This window comes from Theobroma cacao, chromosome 4 (assembly GCF_053813885.1).
Source record: "Theobroma cacao isolate CCN51 chromosome 4, ASM5381388v1, whole genome shotgun sequence".
Lineage (NCBI taxonomy): Eukaryota > Viridiplantae > Streptophyta > Magnoliopsida > Malvales > Malvaceae > Theobroma > Theobroma cacao.
The window spans coordinates 30624599-30643905 of record NC_142642.1 but is presented as its reverse complement, the minus strand read 5'-3'; the positions used below and the strand labels follow the sequence as shown (position 1 = coordinate 30643905).

The 19307-nt window shown below is 32.9% G+C and overlaps 1 protein-coding gene across 1 annotated transcript; it reads right to left on the bottom strand.

Annotated features, from left to right (window-relative positions):
- Positions 1 to 18192: 18192 nt before the first annotated feature.
- On the bottom strand, positions 18193 to 18831 carry LOC18602095 (small polypeptide DEVIL 3-like). Its single transcript, XM_018119330.2, has one exon. It carries the CDS (start codon positions 18698 to 18700, stop codon positions 18554 to 18556), a length of 147 nt encoding a protein of 48 aa, XP_017974819.2. The 5' UTR covers positions 18701 to 18831; the 3' UTR covers positions 18193 to 18553.
- Positions 18832 to 19307: the final 476 nt, after the last annotated feature.

Below are 19307 nucleotides of genomic sequence, written 5' to 3'. Positions count from 1 at the left end.
ATCCACACCGATTTGGTAGGACCAACAAAGACACAGTCACTAGGAGGAAGTAGCTATTATCTCCTCTTTATTGATGATGCTACCGGGTATTGTTGGATTTTCTTTCTGAAATTCAAGTTAGAAGCCTTTAAGTATTTTATGAAGTTTAAAACTTCTGCAGAAAACCAAGCCAATACCACAATCAAGATTTTCAAGAGTGATAATGGCAAGGAATTTACTTCTGTAGAGTTTGAGAAATTTCTCTCACAGCTTGGTATCAATCATCAATTGACTGTCCCCTATTGCCTTCAACAGAATGGAGTACCTGAGACGAAAAATAAAACACTCATGGAAATGAGTAGATGTTTGCTGTTTCAAAAAGGACTTCCTAAGACTTTCTGGGAAGAAGTTGTGAGTACAACTAATTACTTACTGAATCTGATACAAACTAAGGTTCTTGAAGGTAAAACACCATTTGAATGCTGGTTTGGTTACAAACTGTCAATTGCTCATCTGAAGGTCTTTGGGTGCATTGGTTATGTGAAAGTGCCAGATGAAAAGAGGACAAAACTGGATGTAAAAAGTCTAGTAGCCATTCACATTGGTTATAGTGAACAGTCAAAAGGTTATAGGATGTTCAGTGTTGATTCAAACAAAATCTTTGTCAGCAGAGACATTAGATTAGATGAAAGGTCAAGTTGGAATTGGGATAAGTCTGCTGTTGAAACATCTAAAGTTTTAACCCTAGATGATGATTCTATAGTTGTTGAAGATGATCAAGATGTTGATATTGAGGATTAAAGTCTTGCAGTGAGAGGTACCAGATTACTGCAGGACATATATGCAAGATGTAATGTTGCCATTTGCGAACCAACTACTTATAGTGAAGCTGTTAAGGATGACATATGGATACAAGCTATGAATGAACAAATGGAGATGATTTTAAAGAATGGAACTTGGGTTTTGGTAGAAAAGCCTGTTGATCAACACATTATAGGTTTCAAGTGGATTTATAAGATCAAGTTAAATATAGATGGCTCAGTTAACAGATTCAAAGCCAAACTTGTGGTGAAGGGATATGCTCAAATTCATGGAGTTGACTACTGGGAAACATTTGCCCCAATAGCAAGACATGACACAATCAGATTGCTCACAGCTTTGGCTGCCAAATAAGGCTGGAGTATATGGCATCTTGATGTTAAATCTGCTTTTCTGAATGGATATCTGAATGAAGACATTTATGTTCAACAACTAGAAGGTTATGTCTCACCAGGAAATGAAGGGAAGGTCTGCAAACTTGTAAAAGTTCTATATGGGTTGAAACAGGCACCCATAGCCTGATATGAAAGGATAGACACTTATCTGATTTCAAAAGGGTTTCTGAGGAGTGTGAACGAACCAACCTTGTATGTAAGTATTTCTGACGATTCACATAAACTTATAATTTCTTTATATGTGGACGATCTACTTGTTACTGGTTTAAGTGAATCCTTGTTGAGGGATTTTAAAGTTGAGCTTATGAGTGAATTTGAAATGTCAGACTTAGGACAAATGAAGTATTTTCTTGGTTTGCAATTTGTTCAAACTCCTGATCATATTTATCTTCATCAGAGTAAGTATGCACATGAGATATTAAAAAAATTCCATATGGAAGGGTGCAAGTCAGTTGAAACCCCATTAGCTGCAAACTATAAATTAACAAAGGAAAACGATTCTGCAACTGCTTCAAGCTCAATATACAAGAGCATTGTTGAAAGTCTGCTTTATTTGATTGCATCCAGACCTGATATCATGTTTTCTGCTAGTTTGCTGTCCAGGTTTATGCAGAATCCTACTCAAACTCATTTTGCAGCTGCTAAACGAGTGTTAAGGTATATCAGGGGAACTGTTGAATGTCGTTTGAAGTTCACCAGGAAGGATTGTCATGATCTGATTGGCTACAGTGACAATGATTGGGCAGAAGACACTGATGATTCCAAAAGTACAAGGGGTTACTGTTTTTCATTTGGCAGTGGTATATTTTCCTGGAATTCAAAGAAACAGGAGGTTGTTGCTCAGTCCTCAGCAGAGGTTGAGTATATTGCAGCAGCTGCTGCTACAAACCATGCCATCTGGCTCAGGAAAGTGTTACAGGATTTAGGATTTGAGCAAGTGAAGGGTACTATACTTTTTATAGATAACAAGTCAGCTATATCTATTGCTCAGAATCCTGTTCAGTATGGCAGGACTAAACATATCAAGGTGAAATACCATGCCATTAGAGATGCTATAAAATATGAAAAAATTGAAGTCAAGCACTGTGGTACTGATATTCAACTTGCAGATATCTTTACAAAAAGTTTGGGCAAGGATAAATTTATGTTTTTGAGATCTGAATTGAGAATTTGCAGCTTAAACACCAAGGAGGTGTGTTGAATGTTGGTGGTATTTAATCTGCAATCAAGCTGTCGTATAGAGTTGTCCACAATGCCGTTTTCATTCCTTATTATGTTTTTCAGTTTAAGTTGTTATTTTTACTATTTACTGCTAAAGTCTGTAGGGTGTATTTTTTATCTTGACTAAAACTACACCGTTTAGGGAGTTTGTTAGTATTGATGCTAGAGAATATTCCACAAAATTCCAACACTCTTTGTTTTTGGGGAGTTCTAGATGTTTTCTTCTGATATTTATCCTTTTCTTTATCTTTCTCTCTCATCCAACTGTTTGTAAGGAATACAATTTCTCCAGCTAATGATACGGCTGCCAGACCATGTTTTGTGTGGCAAATATTCTCTCTCTCACTATGCTCGGTTTTTTCCTTTCCCTGTTCTTCAATGAAAACTGCTGTCATGTTTTTTCAGGGTTTTAGAGCAAAGTTTTGACACCTGTAGGCCTAAGATGCAAGTGATCAGACCATCTAAAATATGAAGGATGAATAAAAAGATTATATCCTTGAACACACCGCAGCAACCTATTCACATGCAAGTCTAAGAAAATCTGGACATTGAAAGTTAAATTTGGCAGTCATGGTCGCATGGTACTCCAACACTTTGCATTTTATTTCTTTCTCCTAATTTGTTTAGGCACTGGATGAAACAGTGAGAATTCCTGGTTGAATTCTTCTCAGCAAAAATCAATATAATCAGAATGTACATTCTCATTCTAATGTACATAGGATTCCATTTTGAAGCATCTGAAGATATTTCTCACGAAATTAAGGATATGCATATACGCATTGCTTATGCCATTAGAAGTTGTTTTTTTCTTTAGGAAAGCAAAATATCAACTCATCATGAAAAATACAGAAAATAAAAGCGAGTAAATGATGAAAAGAAGTGTCGGACATTTGTCTGGAAAGAAAGAACAAACTATCACCATCACAGGGTTTATACTTACAAATCAAAGTTGAGGACGACCTTATCTTTATGCCACAAAACTATGTATTCCTTGCCAGCTAAAACATCCCAAAAAGAATCTGACTCTTATGGTTTTCTGAGCTTGAATTCATAAGACCTTTCAAGTCTGATGGTAGCTGTTTCTAAAACAAAACAAGCAATGGACGACCTCAAGCAAGCAATAGAATAGGTGTCAGAACATGCACACCTCTACAAATATCTATAAACACTATCCTGGCCAACCTGTATTCCACATCCTTTTGCATACTCCGTGTTGAATATGTATAGCTCTTAAGTTGTATTATTTGTTCCACTAGATCAAACTAGTTTCCATTAGGCAAATTGCAATTGATTTGTATATACATGTGACAAACTTCTCTTACAAGTTACAATCCATTACATTAACAATACTTCTTAGGGCTTTAACAAATATGATAGCATTGGATATGCATACTTAGTACTCAATATTGTCTCAGCCTTATGTATACTTAAACTTTAGGACAATCAATTGCCTTAAAAGAGGCCTTGTTTTGTTAGAGTTAAAGCTTACATTGACTTTAATATGTTGACTTATTTTGTATTTGCTTTGTTGTACTGATTATTAAGAGAGATATACCAGTGTTTATGATGTGTCTTAATGCATGATTCGTTTAATACACTTGTCCTCTATGTAAACAAGTGTTTAACAGGTGTAGTTTGTATAAATGTTGTATGTTTATTGATGAATCAGTGAACTATGTTGTTTACATTAACTTCCCTCTCTCCTTAACTCTGTTTTCTTTCCTTAGAGCAATGCATGTTATCCTACTACTATCGTCATCTTTTTTCAATTTTTGACATGATATCAGAGCATATAACCAATCTTTGAGCCACCTAAAACCTTATTTCTTACTTACCAAAAGTTAACTCTTCACCAAGATGTCAACTTCAATTATTACTCAGCAAACTGCACTTATTTTTTATGGTTCTAACTACCTTGTTTGGGCCATCGAGATGAAAGCATTTCTGAAAGGTGTTAACCTTTGGAATGTTGTCGAGAATGAGATTGAAATACTAACACTGAGAGAGAATGCTTCACAAGCACAAGTGAAGCAACATGAGGAGGATATAGCAAAGAAATACAGAGTCTTATCCTTTATACACTCAGCTGTTACACAGTAAGTTTTTAGCAGGATTATGGGGTGAGATATAGCAAAACAAGCTTAGAGTAAACTTGAAGAAGACTTTGTAAGGTCTGTCAGAAGCAAACAGATGCGTTTTGCAAAACCTCAGAAGACAATATGCAATTTTGAGGATGCAGGAAAGTCAGATTGTGCATGAATATGTTGATGCAATAATGAAGCTAGTAAATCATATTTGACTTATAACAGAGACTCTAACAAATGCAAAAGTCATGGAAAAGGTTTTTATCAGCCTTAAAAGAGGTTCAATGCCACAATTACCTCTTTGGAAGAAGTAAAAGACATTTCAAAGCCCTCAACTACTGATTTAGTGAGTGCTTAGGAAGTTGATGAACAAAGGAAAACAGTTAGGAAAAATGAAAGAGTTGATATTGCCTTTACTGTTCGAATAAAGGGAAAAGCACATGCAGATACTTCAACCAAGAAGAATGTAAGTAAACTAAATGACAAGGAGAAAGGAAGTTCACAGGGAAAAAAGTGCAGAACAGGAAAACTAGATTTCCAATATGCCCTTATTGCAAGAAAAAAAGTCACACTGAGTCATATTGTTGATACAGGCCTGGTGTAGGGTGCAATGCATGCAAGTAGTTACGCCATGTGGAGAAGGTTTATAAAAATAAACCTGATGCAAAAGAAGATGTTTCTAATGCTGTTAAAATGTTGAAGTTTCTGAGGAACAGTTGTTCATGGTTATTGGATGCAATTCAACAAATGATGTACAGTAGCTTCTTGATAATGGCAGTTCTAATCATGTGACACTCAATTCCTCATTGCTTACAAATCTGAACACTCATTACAGATCAAGAGTCAAAATTGGGAATGGTATTTACTTGAATGTCGTGGGAAGAAGCACAGTTAGAATTAATACATCTTCAAGCTAGAGGTATGTTCATGGTGTGCTTTTAATATATGATATAGCTCAAAATCTGCTAAGTGTAGGTTAGATAATGGAAAATAATTATGTGCTTATATTCAAAAATGATGCATGCACCATATACGATCCATCTGGTGAATTGTTGATGAATGTGCCAATGAAAAAAAGATGTTTTCATATCAACTTCATTGAAGTATGTATACAAGCAAGTAGTAGTAACATTGATGCATAATCACTTTAGCATAGAAGGCTAGGTCATTATAGCTATAACTATATGAATCTGTTGTATTCTCAAAACCTAGTAGAAAGGCTACCAAAAACTAGCCAATCAACATTAGTTTGTGATATCTGTAAGGTTGGCAAACATAGTAGAAACCCATCTCTTTCTCTCGATTTTAGAAGAGCAAAAAACAGACTTGATTTGGTTCACTCTAATGTAGCAAAACCAATAACTCAAGAACCTTGAATGGTAACAAGTATTTTATAATCTTTATTGATGACTACAGCAAATTCACATGGATTTACTTTCTTAAATCCAAGTTAAAAGCCTTTGAGATGTTTGTATATTCAAGGCTAAAGCTGAAAAAGAATCTAGTTTAAAGTTGAAGTGCTTGAGGTCAGACAATGGTGGGGAATATACTTCATTAAAGTTTGAAATTTTTCTTGAAGCTGAAGGCATTCATCATCAGCTTACAGTTCCCTACTCACCTCAATAGAATAAGGTAAGTGAAAGGAAGAATGATCAATACTGGACATGGGAAAATGTCTTCTGTTTGAGAAAGATCTTCCAAAAAAGTTTTGGGCAAAAACATGTAATATAGTTGTTTATCTGCTAAACAGGTTACCAACAAAGGCCTTGACAGGTATGACTTCTTATGAGGCTTGGTATAGCATTATACCCTCCGTTGATCATCTCGGAGTATTTGAAAGTCTTTGTTATCATCAAATTCTTGAGAATTATAAAGACAAACTTGATTATAGATCAAAACTAGGAGTTTTCATTGGTTACAGTGAACAATCAAAAGAATATAGAATTTACCTTGTGAGGTCAAACAAAGTCATAGTGTCTAGAAATGTTGTCTTTGATGAAGATTCAAGTGAATTAGAAAATATGGAATCTCTATTCAAAATTGAATTGCATGAATTATTGAAATTAAAGTTGATGCTACAGATCAGATTGTAGGTGCTGATGATGATGATGAGCACTTTGCAATAAGAGGTACTCAAAGTCTTGATGACATTTATCACAGAAGCTTGATGGCCATAACTGAATCTAATACATATCAAGCTACAATAGAATCTGAAGAGTAAAAAGCTGCAGTGAAAGAAGAAATTGATGTGATTAATAAAAGTAATACTTCGACACTTGTTAACAGACCAAAGAAGCTACATGTAATTGGAGTTAAATGGATTTTTAGGAAGAAATTTAACTCTAATGGTACCTTGAACAAATGCAAGGCAAGACTTTTTGTAAAAAGGTACTCACAGCTACCGAGTGTTGATTTTCAGCATACCTTTGCTTTAGTGGCTCATTATGAAACCATTCAACTGCTGTTAGCTTTTTTCAGCTGCATTTCATTGGAAAGTGTACCATTTTGATGTGAAATCAACTTTTTTGAATGGCACACTACATGAGGAAATTTATGTTAAGCAACAAGAAGGATTCAAGTTGAATCAAAACCTTATAAAGTCTACAGGTTGCATAAGGCCTTGTCTAGCCTGAAACAAGCCCCTCGCACTTAATGAATCTAGGATTTAAGAAGAGTTCCAATGAATCTACTTTGTATATACTTGAGCAAAAAGTTCAAGCTCAAGTAATTATCTCATTATATGTTGATGACCTATTCATCACTAGCTGTGATACTGAAGCAATCAAAAACTTTAAATCTAATATGGAGAAGAACTTTAGTATGTCAAACCTAGGCTTGATGAATTATTTTCTTGGGATACAAATATGCCAAACAAGTAAATATATTTTTGTGTCTCAAGGAAATTACATAAAAGATATCTTGAATAAGTTTCACATGAGTAACTGCAACTCTATGTCTATTCCACTTGTTGTAAATCAAAAGCTAACTACAAGTGATGGTTGCAAGCTCAAAGATGCCACTAGTTATAGAAGTCTCATTGAAAGCTTACTATACATATGTTCTCTTCGACCTGAGTTAAAGTACTCTGTGAGTTTGTTGTCCAGATTTATGAGAGAACCTTCTAATATTCACTTTGCAATTGTCAAATGCATTCTCAGATATTTAAAGGGCAATATCCATCATGGTTTATATTTTGAAAGAATGTAAGATATTAGCTTAGTTGGATATTCAGATAGTAACTAGGCAGGGAGTGTTTAGGACTCCAAAAATACTTCTGGATACACTTTTCTTTCTAGGTAATGGAGTATTTTCCTAGAATTCACATAAGTAGTCTGTTGTTGCTCAATAATCTGTTGAGGTAGAGTATATAGCAGTTAATCCTGCAACAAATCAAGCTGTATGATTGAGAAAAGTCTTAAATGACTTAACCTTTATGCAAAAGACTCCAACAAGTATCTCTATTGATAGTAAGCTTACAATTGCCATTACTAAAAATCTTGTGTTCTATGGCAAGACAAAGCACATAAATGTAAAGTTTCATACTATTAGGGAAGCTAAAAGAAGTGGTGAGATTATTCTTGATCATTGCCTTTCTATGAATCTATTGGCAAACATTATAACTTCTGCTCTGCCTATATCCAAGTTTTAAGTTTTGAGAACGAAGTTGTGTGTTATTGATGCAAGCTTTAAAGAGGAGTGTTAGAGTTAAAGCTGTTGCTATATGCCTTTGAGTAAATTAGATTAGTGAAGGAATATATATTGTCATTTAATGCATACTTAATCACATAACTATATATGATAAAGGTTTTCCTTCATGTTAATACAATAATAAGGAGTTATTAAGTACTAATTAGATGAAGCCCATGGAACATAAAGGCCTTGTAAGAGAATTGTAAAGTTGTTATAATTATGAGATCATTATGCATCAAAGCCATGTTCTTAAAATTATTCTTGGTCATTGTATTGTCAAGATAGAGCATTGAAAATGCTCAAAAACTAGTACATGTTAAGCCTCCTTAATTAGGAAGTAAACATTCAATCTCATAGATTGAAGTATATAGGATTCTTGATGATAACATGTAAGTGCTTGTTAAAGAACAAGTTCATTGAAAATGACTCATTATGAGAACTCAATTTGATATTTCAATCAAGTGTCTATGACATATGTTCTCATGTGATAGTCGTGCAACTAATCCTCGAACTTGAGGCATCAGGTCATCTTTTATAGGGAATGATATACTTTGATTTCACCCCTACAGATCTAGAGGTGACCAAATGCCTAAATAGGGTGTTTTTGGGTATGCCATGAAGCATATGAAAGTGGATGAGTGGTCAAGAGAGGATTCATCATCCTAAGTGATATGAGGGCATGTATCTCACTTGTTTCAATTTTAGATTAACTTGTATAAGGTGTTTGACCAAAACATGATGAAGTTGAGGAAAGTTTTTTCAAAAATTCATAAGGTTAATCATGAATTATGAGAACTAATATGGAATGTCATAAGTAGACACTGAGCCATGCTTTATGACATATCCGAATATATAATGAAAGGACCGTCTTTCATTGAGAAGCTTATCACTGAAGGGCTTTGTCAAATTCTTTAATTGATTCTCTAACATTTGGACGGTCATGATGTATTGCTAGATATCGCTTATGATTTATAAATATAAATCAATTATTAAATTGATATTTGATTATGATTTATATTTATTACCAACATGTTAGAAGCCTAATAGGTTATACACATTAAGTGACATGATTGAGATTAAATAAATATAATCAATTAAGTTAGACTTAATTGAAATAGACCAAAATAAAGTGAAAAATTAATTAACTTCACAAGAACTTAATTGAATAAAAATACAAATATTGTATCTAGAGTTACAACTTAGTTTGGCTATATAAATATGTTATGTTAGTCAACTAAAATTATGATAAAAAAAAACCTTCAGCCACTTCTTAACCGTTTCATAAAAATAAGAAAAGAAAAATGATTTTTTTTGTTTGATAGAAATAAGATTCGGCAAGAACTTTTGATCTTTTTGTTTTAGAAACTAAACTTGCTAGCATAAGTGAAATCCTTCCTCTAAGAAGGTTTTATTTAGTCACTATGTAAACTACTGTTAAAAGCCAAACACTTGAGTGATTAAAGATTTGACTAACCTTAAAGGTGAGGAAGCAAAGATTTCAACTATAGGATTTCAAACTGACTTATTATCTTTTACGGGTTTCTTGCTGCATTCCAAGCCTCTTTGGATTTAATTGGCTATTGATTACGATACCTAGAGTAAGATATGTAATATTTAAACTTATGAATATTCATAATTAATTTAAAAATTATATGAAAAGCGTAAATTTTGATCTTGAAGGTTTCAACTATTTCTCTAATTAAATGTATTTTTATTTGCTCACTATGTTATGTTTTTTAATTTAATGATTAATTTTATGTTTGAACATGAGATCGAATCTCATGAAACACTTGCATTGACTTTAATATGTTAACTTATTTTGTATTTGCTTCATTGTATTGGTTGTTAAAAGAGATGTATCAGTATTTATGTTGTGTCTTAATGCATGTTTTGCTTAATACATTTGTCTTCTATGTAAATAGGTGTTAACCATGTGTAGTTTGTATAAATGTGTCATAACGTGCGGCTCCAAGAACCCAATCGCTAGACGCGGGGAAACACTAAGGAGTCGCCACCAATCTTTGTTCTAGGTGTGATTGGCCACCTATTGACTCGATTCTAATCGACGAAGTTCTAAATTGATTTTAAGTCCGTCGAGAGAATTTTAAACTGGTCTACGTCTTTTAAGATTAGGCTCGGGAGTGCAATTACGCCCGGATAAGGATTAGCACCCCTGTGACGCCCGTTCCATGAACGGTACCATTTTATTTTAGATTATCTTATTGGGGCCTTGATTCTGAAATTTATTATGCTTCCTTAGTTATTATTCATTTATTTTATCCTCTAGTTTATTAAATATTTTATTTGACTCTAAGGTATGGTATGAACATGAGGTATTGTGAAATGCATGGCATAAAATTTAAATAATGTCGAGCAAGTAACCTTTTTAATTGAGGACATTCTCCTGGATCTGCCCATCATACTGGTGGGATCCGAGGATATTCTCTCCCCTAGAGAATTATTCGAGAAATTCGCCTTAACAAATTTGACGAATAAATCCCATCATCGGGGTTATCGTACGCTTTTTATGAAAAAAATATTTTCATGAATGTAAACTTATTACGAGCAAAAGCCTTTTTATTAAAGATATTTCTCGAGCCCTCTCATCGTACTAGTGGGACCTGGAGACATCCTTTCACCTATAGAACTTTTCGAGAGAATTCGCCTTCGCAAGATTTTCGAAAAATTCCATCATTGGGACTTGTACTCGTAAACAAGAGTATCTATATGCCATGACATGCATGATACGATAGACATATACGCTATGCTTATAAAGTTCATTATTAAATTTTTTATTTCTAAGTTCTCCTATGTCTTCCTTGCTATTTCTTATGGACTCTCTTTTTCTATATCTCCCTTTATAATTATGCATATTATGAATTATCTAGATTTCTATGTTATTTGAGTGTACATTTTTATTCTATATATAATCTTTTCACTCAAAATCTATAGCAAGATATCCTATTTCATAATTATATATATTTTGATTCTATTTTTCTTTTTTCATTATCTGCCTTATTCCCTTTTCATAACACTTATAAATTTATTACTATATATATTTTATACAACTAGATATTTAAATTTTATGTTTTAAACATATTTATTATTTCGGATTTTCCATCATTGAATATTTTAATTATTTATCAAATTATTTATTGTCATGAGTATTGCCATTTTCACAAATTTTCATTTTTATCTTTGGACAACTTATATATGTGTCATCTATTCTCTTATATATATGCCATATTTGTATTTTTGTTTTATTTGACTAATTTATTGTATAGTAATTTTTATTTATTTAAAATTAATAAGAAATATCTCGGAACCTCAAAATTGAGGTCCTCCCATCGTACTGGTGGAGCCCTAATTTGGATTCCGAGCTTAGGGAAAATTAGTCCTAAATTACGACTCCTCGCATCCCAGCCGATCATCCCATCATCGGTATTGATTATTTATCATTTCTATAATTAGTTTCTTTCGTGTTTTAGGATTCAATTTTCCAAGGTTGATTATCATAATTGTTTGACTAACTTTACTCCTTTTTCAATGTCAAGTATTAAATATTTCTTATTTATATAATCCACTTATAATCCATTGTATATACATATTCCCTTACATTTTTTTTACTCAAATATACCGCATCAATCACTCCATAACTTCCATTTTTCACTTAATTTAATCTATATACATATATATTAACCAATCACTAACTTGTTTCATTCATTTTTTATAGATCTCATTAAAAACATCTCATTTAGTAATTTATTTTCTGTTCTGCATATATATTTCATTTACCTTAATTTAAATATTCTTTTACATCTAAATTTTTTCATTCCTAAACATTTTTATTACTATGTATATATATATTTTTTAGATTTTTATATTTTTCGATTGGTATTTATTTTATTATTTAAAAAAAAACCTAAAAAAACAATATTTATGTAGTTTAGAACATTAAGCTAAAACTACTAAATCCTAATCATACCAAATTAAACATTAATTCTAAGAACCAGCAAAATGAACTAGCTCAAATCACTCAACAAATTTGGAAAGAATATACAAGGGTTTACCTTTGTGGGTCAAATTGACCCAAACAGTTAGCCCGGCTCAGTCGACTCGCTGCTCTAGCTTATAGATCTTGCTCCCCACGTGCACTGTCTAGAGAAGGAATGAAGAAATCTGGCCCCCCACCCCCCCCCCCCCCCCCCCCAACTTTGTAGCTTATGCGACGCCGTTTAAGGACCCTGACTCTAGCCTTATAAACTATTCTTCTTTCCTTTTTCTCTTTTTCTCCTTTCTCTTCTCCTTCTATAACCTGGTTACCCGCCCCCTTTTCACTAAAAGCTTCCAAACCGGTGACTATAACCCCAAGCTTTTCCTCCCTAACCAGCGGCAGATGACCCAAAGCTTTTCCTCTCTTACTCCAACGCCAAACCTTTCTCTCTTTACTCAAACGGCGACACCCCTTTAAAGCTCTCTATTCCTAACCGGCAGCACCCCTTTAAAGCCCTGTATTCCTAACCGCCGGCACCCTTAGCTTTTCCTCTCTTACTCTAACGCCGAACCTTTCTCTCTCTACCCAAATGGCGACAACCCTTTAAAGCTCTCTATTCCTAACTGGCGGCACCCCTTTAAAGCCCTCTATTCCTAACTGGCGACACCCTTAAATCGAGCCTCCGGTTGTTCCTAAAAGAAAGACTTTTCCCTCTTTTAAACCGCCAGTCACCCAAGTCAAAAATCCCTCCCAAAAATCAAAATCTACCCCTAAAAAAAACTAAACCCAAAAACTCTAAAACCAAGCTACTCTGTTTCTCTCCTTTATCATTGTATTTTTTTTATGAGTTTTTTCCTTTTTTTTTCTTTTCTTTTTCTCTTGTTTTGGGTTGCTTCTGGCTGCTAGACTAGGTTTTTTTTTTTTTCGTCGTTCTCTCTTGTTGTGGCTACTACAGTAGCGCTTTTATACCCAATTCCAATCTTGGGGGTGTCATTTCCACCTTCTGCCAGACGAGAGTTTTTCGCGTCTGGCACAACGTCTTGTGCCTGGCAGGGTGCGTCCGCACCCTGCTAGTCGAACAACTTTTTCTCTTTTTTTTTAAGTTTTATTTATTTCATTTGTTTCTGAAGTATTTCAGATTTTGTTTGAAATTTTAATCTTTGATTAGTGTTTTAATCTGTTTTAATTGTTTTGGATCCATCCTGAATTGCATTAATCTTATTGGATTAGTTTTTGATATTGGGCCACCAATGTGCTCGAAGCTACCCAACAACCCAAAAGCTCAATTTTTCAATTTTGGATTGGTCATTGGCCCATGACATTAATGAAAGTCAATCTATTAAAAATAGAAGTTAAATTAAACTCAAATTAACCTGAAGATAATAAGTGAATAAAATTAAACTATGATAATGATAATTAATTCTTAAAGGGAGATAAGACAAAAGGTAATATAGGTAGTGTCTACAAAATGCTCTATGTTTATTGATGAATCAATGAACTTTGTTTTTTACATGAACGTCCCTCTCTCGTTTCCTCTGTTTTCTCCGTAGAACAATGCACGTTATGCTACTGCTATCTTTTTTCAGTTTTATGACATTTTTCCTTACTCTTGTATTACTCATTAACTATTGCAAAGTATATATCCCAAATTTTATCAAGAATGACTTGAAATTTTAAGAGCATATCTCAATTATTCTTGCATTGGTTAAGTAATTAAGTATTTTCCATGGACTCTTTTCTAATGAGATACTCTCCAATTGAATGTCAACATGTCGTTTCCATGCAATTTTAAATGAAGAAAAACGAAGTAGAAATATATATATATATATATAAAAACTCAATCCTGTTATCAATATTCTTAAAAAACTTAAGTCACCTAATCACATAGAAGTTTATGTGAAATATTTATTATAGTTAGTCCTGTTCAATAGTTAGGATTATCACTTAAACTTGTAAGTTCGATTCAATTCAAGTGAGACTTGATCTTAAATTTTTAAGATTTTAGTTAAATTAGATTGGACCAAACACCACGACCACTTCTAATGGTGAGATGGTTACACCTTATATCCAGCTACCATGTAAAATAAAATCATTTTGATTTAAAAATTGAAATAAAATTCTAACTTGTTTTCATGCTCAATGCATAATCTCATTCCTCCACTTTCCCATCCCGTGTCATTTGACCACTGATTCGACGTTTGAAGGGAAAGGGAAGGGCAAAAAACATACTTTGGGATCTCAACCAGTATGTGTTTCTTCCCATGCCCATTGATTCAGCAAAACCTTTACAAAAATTGACCAATTACATAGATGATGGTGCGATGGGTTAATATGAAGAAGGCAAAGGGAAGGGTCCCCTTACTCAGCCCCCCCATCTTTGAGTCACCGATCCCCACATGGTCCCCTTCCATTGTCCCAAACCAAGCTTAGAAACCCAACCCCCAAAGTCAAGATGGCTCCAAAATCCATCAAAAGAATTGTGTCTTCATGTCACCATAATGGGAAAGAAGCAGCATTCATGTGTACATAATTCTGGTACAGCTCACGGTGGGGCGGGTCCCACCTAGCACCCCTCCTCTTAAATCTGGGCCTACTTTTGATTGGAAAAGAATCAGACAGATCTGGTGGTGGGTGGGGCTTCAGGATTAGGATATGCACGTGGGTATGATAAAGTTGCCTTTTTGACCAATAGACAACACCCTCCCCTTTCAGCCTCTGGTTTTGGTAAAGGTGTAATCTGAATGATTGGTCTTATTTCCTAGTCCTTCTACTCACAAGTTACCCAAATCTGACCATAGAAGATGCACCAAAGCTTGGCTTTATTTTTTCTTTCTTTTATACAGATTACGTATTCAGAAATCAAGATTTAGAGTTAAATTTGGTAGAAGATTTGAATCATTTGTAGACAGATTCAGCAATTGAAGCATTCTTGATTGATAACATTATTTCTTCTGAGTGGGACCAAAGAGCCAAACAATTGTCAATGGGGAAACACGGTTAGATTCTGACTACCCCTGGGGAATGACACACGCATTGCACGTGCACAAGAGGAGGATTTCCACGGAACATTAAGCTCAAGAGCTGAGACCCACTCTGGTCTCCCAGCATCTGTCACATTTGTTAAAACACACTATATATGCTTCCTCTAATGACGATTCCCCAGGTCTCCCATCCATCTATCTTAACTTCAAACCTCAACTAGGAGCAATTTCCCATCACTCTTCATTCATTAATTTAATGGTTTCCTTACGAATGGTCACAAAGGCAACAATGGTGAAAAGACACCTAACCATATGGGACCTTATGCTCAACTCTTCAACTAATTTCTGGACGTAGCAGTAAATAATTTTATTTATGACCCTTTATCGACATTAATTCTAATGCACAATCTTTATGAGGAGTGCCACATAATATTTTGTCTTAGTTTGAAGGATTAATCAACCCATCTGCCCTCATATTTTTCTAACCAAAGAGAAAAAGTAAATGGCCTTAATTTCGCATGTAATAAAGGTTTGAATGTCTTACTTTGTATGGAAAAACATTATGTGAAAATAATCAAATAAAAGTAACAAAAAAAACCATTACAAAAATGTCATATGATTTGGTTAAACAATCATTCAAAAAAATAAAATATATGACATTAAAATCACTTAACATTATATAATCTTGAAAAAGTACTGCTGAATATTATCTTTCATCTAATAGTTTATGCTATTGAATATGATATAATAAACTTTATAAGTTACAAATTACTTCAATATAATTGATTCTCACTATATATTTATCAAAAAGTATAAAATTAATCATTTATGTAAATTTTTAGCTTAAGTATATTTGTTATCTCAATTGTATTTCATATCTTTGATCTTATGGTTATAGATTAGAGGTGTTTATAAATCGAGTTCGAAACAGATTCAAATATTATTTGTTAATAAAATAATTACCTGGACTTGAGCTTAAAAATCTATATCCAAACCCATAGGTTTGATTATTGTATATTGCTTCTTCTTTTTTATCAGATATAAATAAAGTATGTATTCCTAGTAGCTGTATAATCTTTGTCTCTTTTTATTTTTAAATCAACATATTAGTGCTTAATTTGTTAAATAGAAGATATTATAATAACTTTGTATGAAGAGAACATTAGGGCTCTACCTTAAAATTTCTCTACCTTTAGAGAAGGGTTTGTTTCTTGCTTTCATGTTCTCCTTGGCTTCCAATATTGGGAAAAGGTGTTTCTGAAAGATAACTTTGACACATCCCAGAAAAGGAATTCGACTTAATAAAGCATAGACTTTGTACTCATGCTACAAAGTGATATATATAATATCAATGCAAAAGTAAAAAACTTATCGAATATTTGATCGGGAGAATAACTATTTCATTCTCCCTTTATTATTGAATATACATTGATTCTCATGTTTGCTTTATTTTTAAACAAAAAATATCATTAGTTAAAAATCCATAGCAGTTAATATCAACTCCTCATGAGGTTAACTATTCCAAGTTTCATAGAATAGAATTCAAATAGTTATAAACAAAAATAATCTTGCTTATTATGTGAAATTACAAATCTTATTGTGTGTGCAGATTGGATGGCAACACACCACGATAATCTCTCTTTAAGCTTATATGTTTTTTATAGGTCCCCATCTAGTATTCTTACTCTTTTATTTGGAGATATGTTTGGTATTATTTGATCAAAAATGATGTAGTTTTGATTTAAGTTAATATATTTTATTTATATAAAAAAAATATCATATTGATATTTTAATAATAAATTATTAAATTATTATTATTTTAATAAAAAAGAAATTACAAGAAAAAATAAAACAATATATTATTATTTTAATAATGAATTATTAAAATTTTATTAATAATATTTGAATAAAAATGAAATTGAAAGAAGAAAAGGAAAAATGGATATAGATAAAAAATAAATATAATAAAATATCATTTTAATATTTTAATAAAAAGGAAAAATGAAAATAGAGAAAAAAATAAAAAAATAAAAATAAAAATCAAATTAATAGTTAATAATAAATTATTATCATTTTAATGAAAAATAAAGTAAAAGAGAAAAATTGAAAAATGAAAATAGAGATAAAATAAGTCATATTAATATTTTAATACGAAACATTAATATATTAATGAAAGCCTATTAAATTATTATCTGATAATAACATACTATCAAAAAATAATAAATTTTAAAAACCACAAAAAATTTATTAAATTTTAATAAAAAATATTCTTTACCATTTTATCACTTATTTTTTATTTTTTTTTAAATTATCATAATGATAATTTCATTGTATGAAATAAATTACATAATATTTATTTTATTTTATTTTTCTTTCGTAATTTTTCATATTATCTTAATTTTTAACTTAAAGTACGGAACAAGCTATTTATCCCTCATTTAATATTAAAAAAAAAAAAGAAGAAGAAGAAGAAGAGATTTTTATGATCCAAATTTTAGAGGACCATGCCTCCTTTCCTCCTTAATAATTTCCCTTGTTAATATTCACATCATCCTGTTAATTATTACTCCAAATTAAAATTTTGATTTTTCACAGCACCAAATGGCAAAGAAATTAAAAGTGTCAAATCATCAGGTACAACTGACATGTGATCAGCAATACTTTGAAAATTGCATTTCAGTAGCCATGCCTATGTGACTTGACAAGACTGCAACTAAGGGATCCCTACATAACTACACCATTATCTCCAAATTGCACCATCCTTTTCCTTTTCTTGGTACTAAATAATTCCACTTACTTTTAACTCTTTACTTATCCATGCATTACATACTGAAAATACTGAAGGAAAAACCCAAACAGCTGGGAGTTCAGCCATTGCCATACGCTGCTGAAGCTTTTTTCTTACTCTTTATTTATTTGGGTTTAGTGAAGAAAATACTGCAGCAAGAGATAATCAATCATGACAATCCTTGCAAAACCCGCTGTAAATTTAAATAACATCAGCAAATATTGAAAGAGAAAATGGAAAGTAAATGTAACACGAGTTTAATTATACTAGTAACTAACTTGGAAATCAAAATGTTTAATTATGAGGAATTTTTTTTGTGCCTGCATAACAAGCTTGATGATTATCAGTAGCATAGTGCATGCACAAAACCAAAAACTAAAAGCAACTGTACCTAAGTCCTAAGATATCATCTCGTTTGTTATTTACAATTTGAGAAGAAGAGAAGAAAAAGAGAGCTTAAACTATCTGCAATCTTCACAGGCTGAAATTGATGAATCCTTCACTTCCTAGTTTGCAGCAACGATCAAAAGTGTTACGCCAAGACTCAACAGCCTTGATCACCATGCCTTAATTGTTTACTTAGCTTCTGCTGGAAAATGATCTTAGTCATGCCAGCAAAGGAGCATAACCACACATCTTCTGATAATGTACAGCCTCCCCTTCTGCTCCCTGATGTATCCTCCAAGCCTTCTGCATGAGATCTTCTTCTTGGACGCTCTCATGGCTGCTGCACTAATGCTCATCTTCATGTTAAATTTATTCTAAAATTTTCTTCTGCGTTTAATTTCTCTTTGCCTTTCTGGAGTGGAAGAGATGGACAGAAGAGAGAGGAAAGCTCAGATACTTGTAGTAAAATTGCTTGAAATGAGGGGAAAGGGCAGGCTTCTTATAGAGAGAGGGGTGCGGTCCAGATTCCTTCACAAGAGAAAAAAAAAAAAAAAGCAAATTTCCAATTTCCTTGTCTACCTATGAATGTGACACGTCATGATATGCAGAAAAAATATTTAATGTGGGAATCACCAATCCAAGATAAATGGTCGGCCATTGATGGAAAATTTGAAGGAAAGGCGAAAGCTGAAGGAAGAAATTTATCTTGGATATTTGAGGGGCATGCAGCTGTTACTGCTATACCATGTTTTCATGAATTTTTTTTGTTTTCTTTTTGAAGGAAAGAGCTCTGATGTTTCTTTGTCATGTCGGTTGACTGCACATTGCCTAACGCATCATGCCATTATTGTTTTACCAAACCTTCTCTTTTGCTCTTATTCTAAGTCTCTGAAAATTATCAAAATTCTTCTGCTCAGTCCTGCCGCTCACTGTATTTCACTCAACCATATATCATCCTTAGCTGTGATT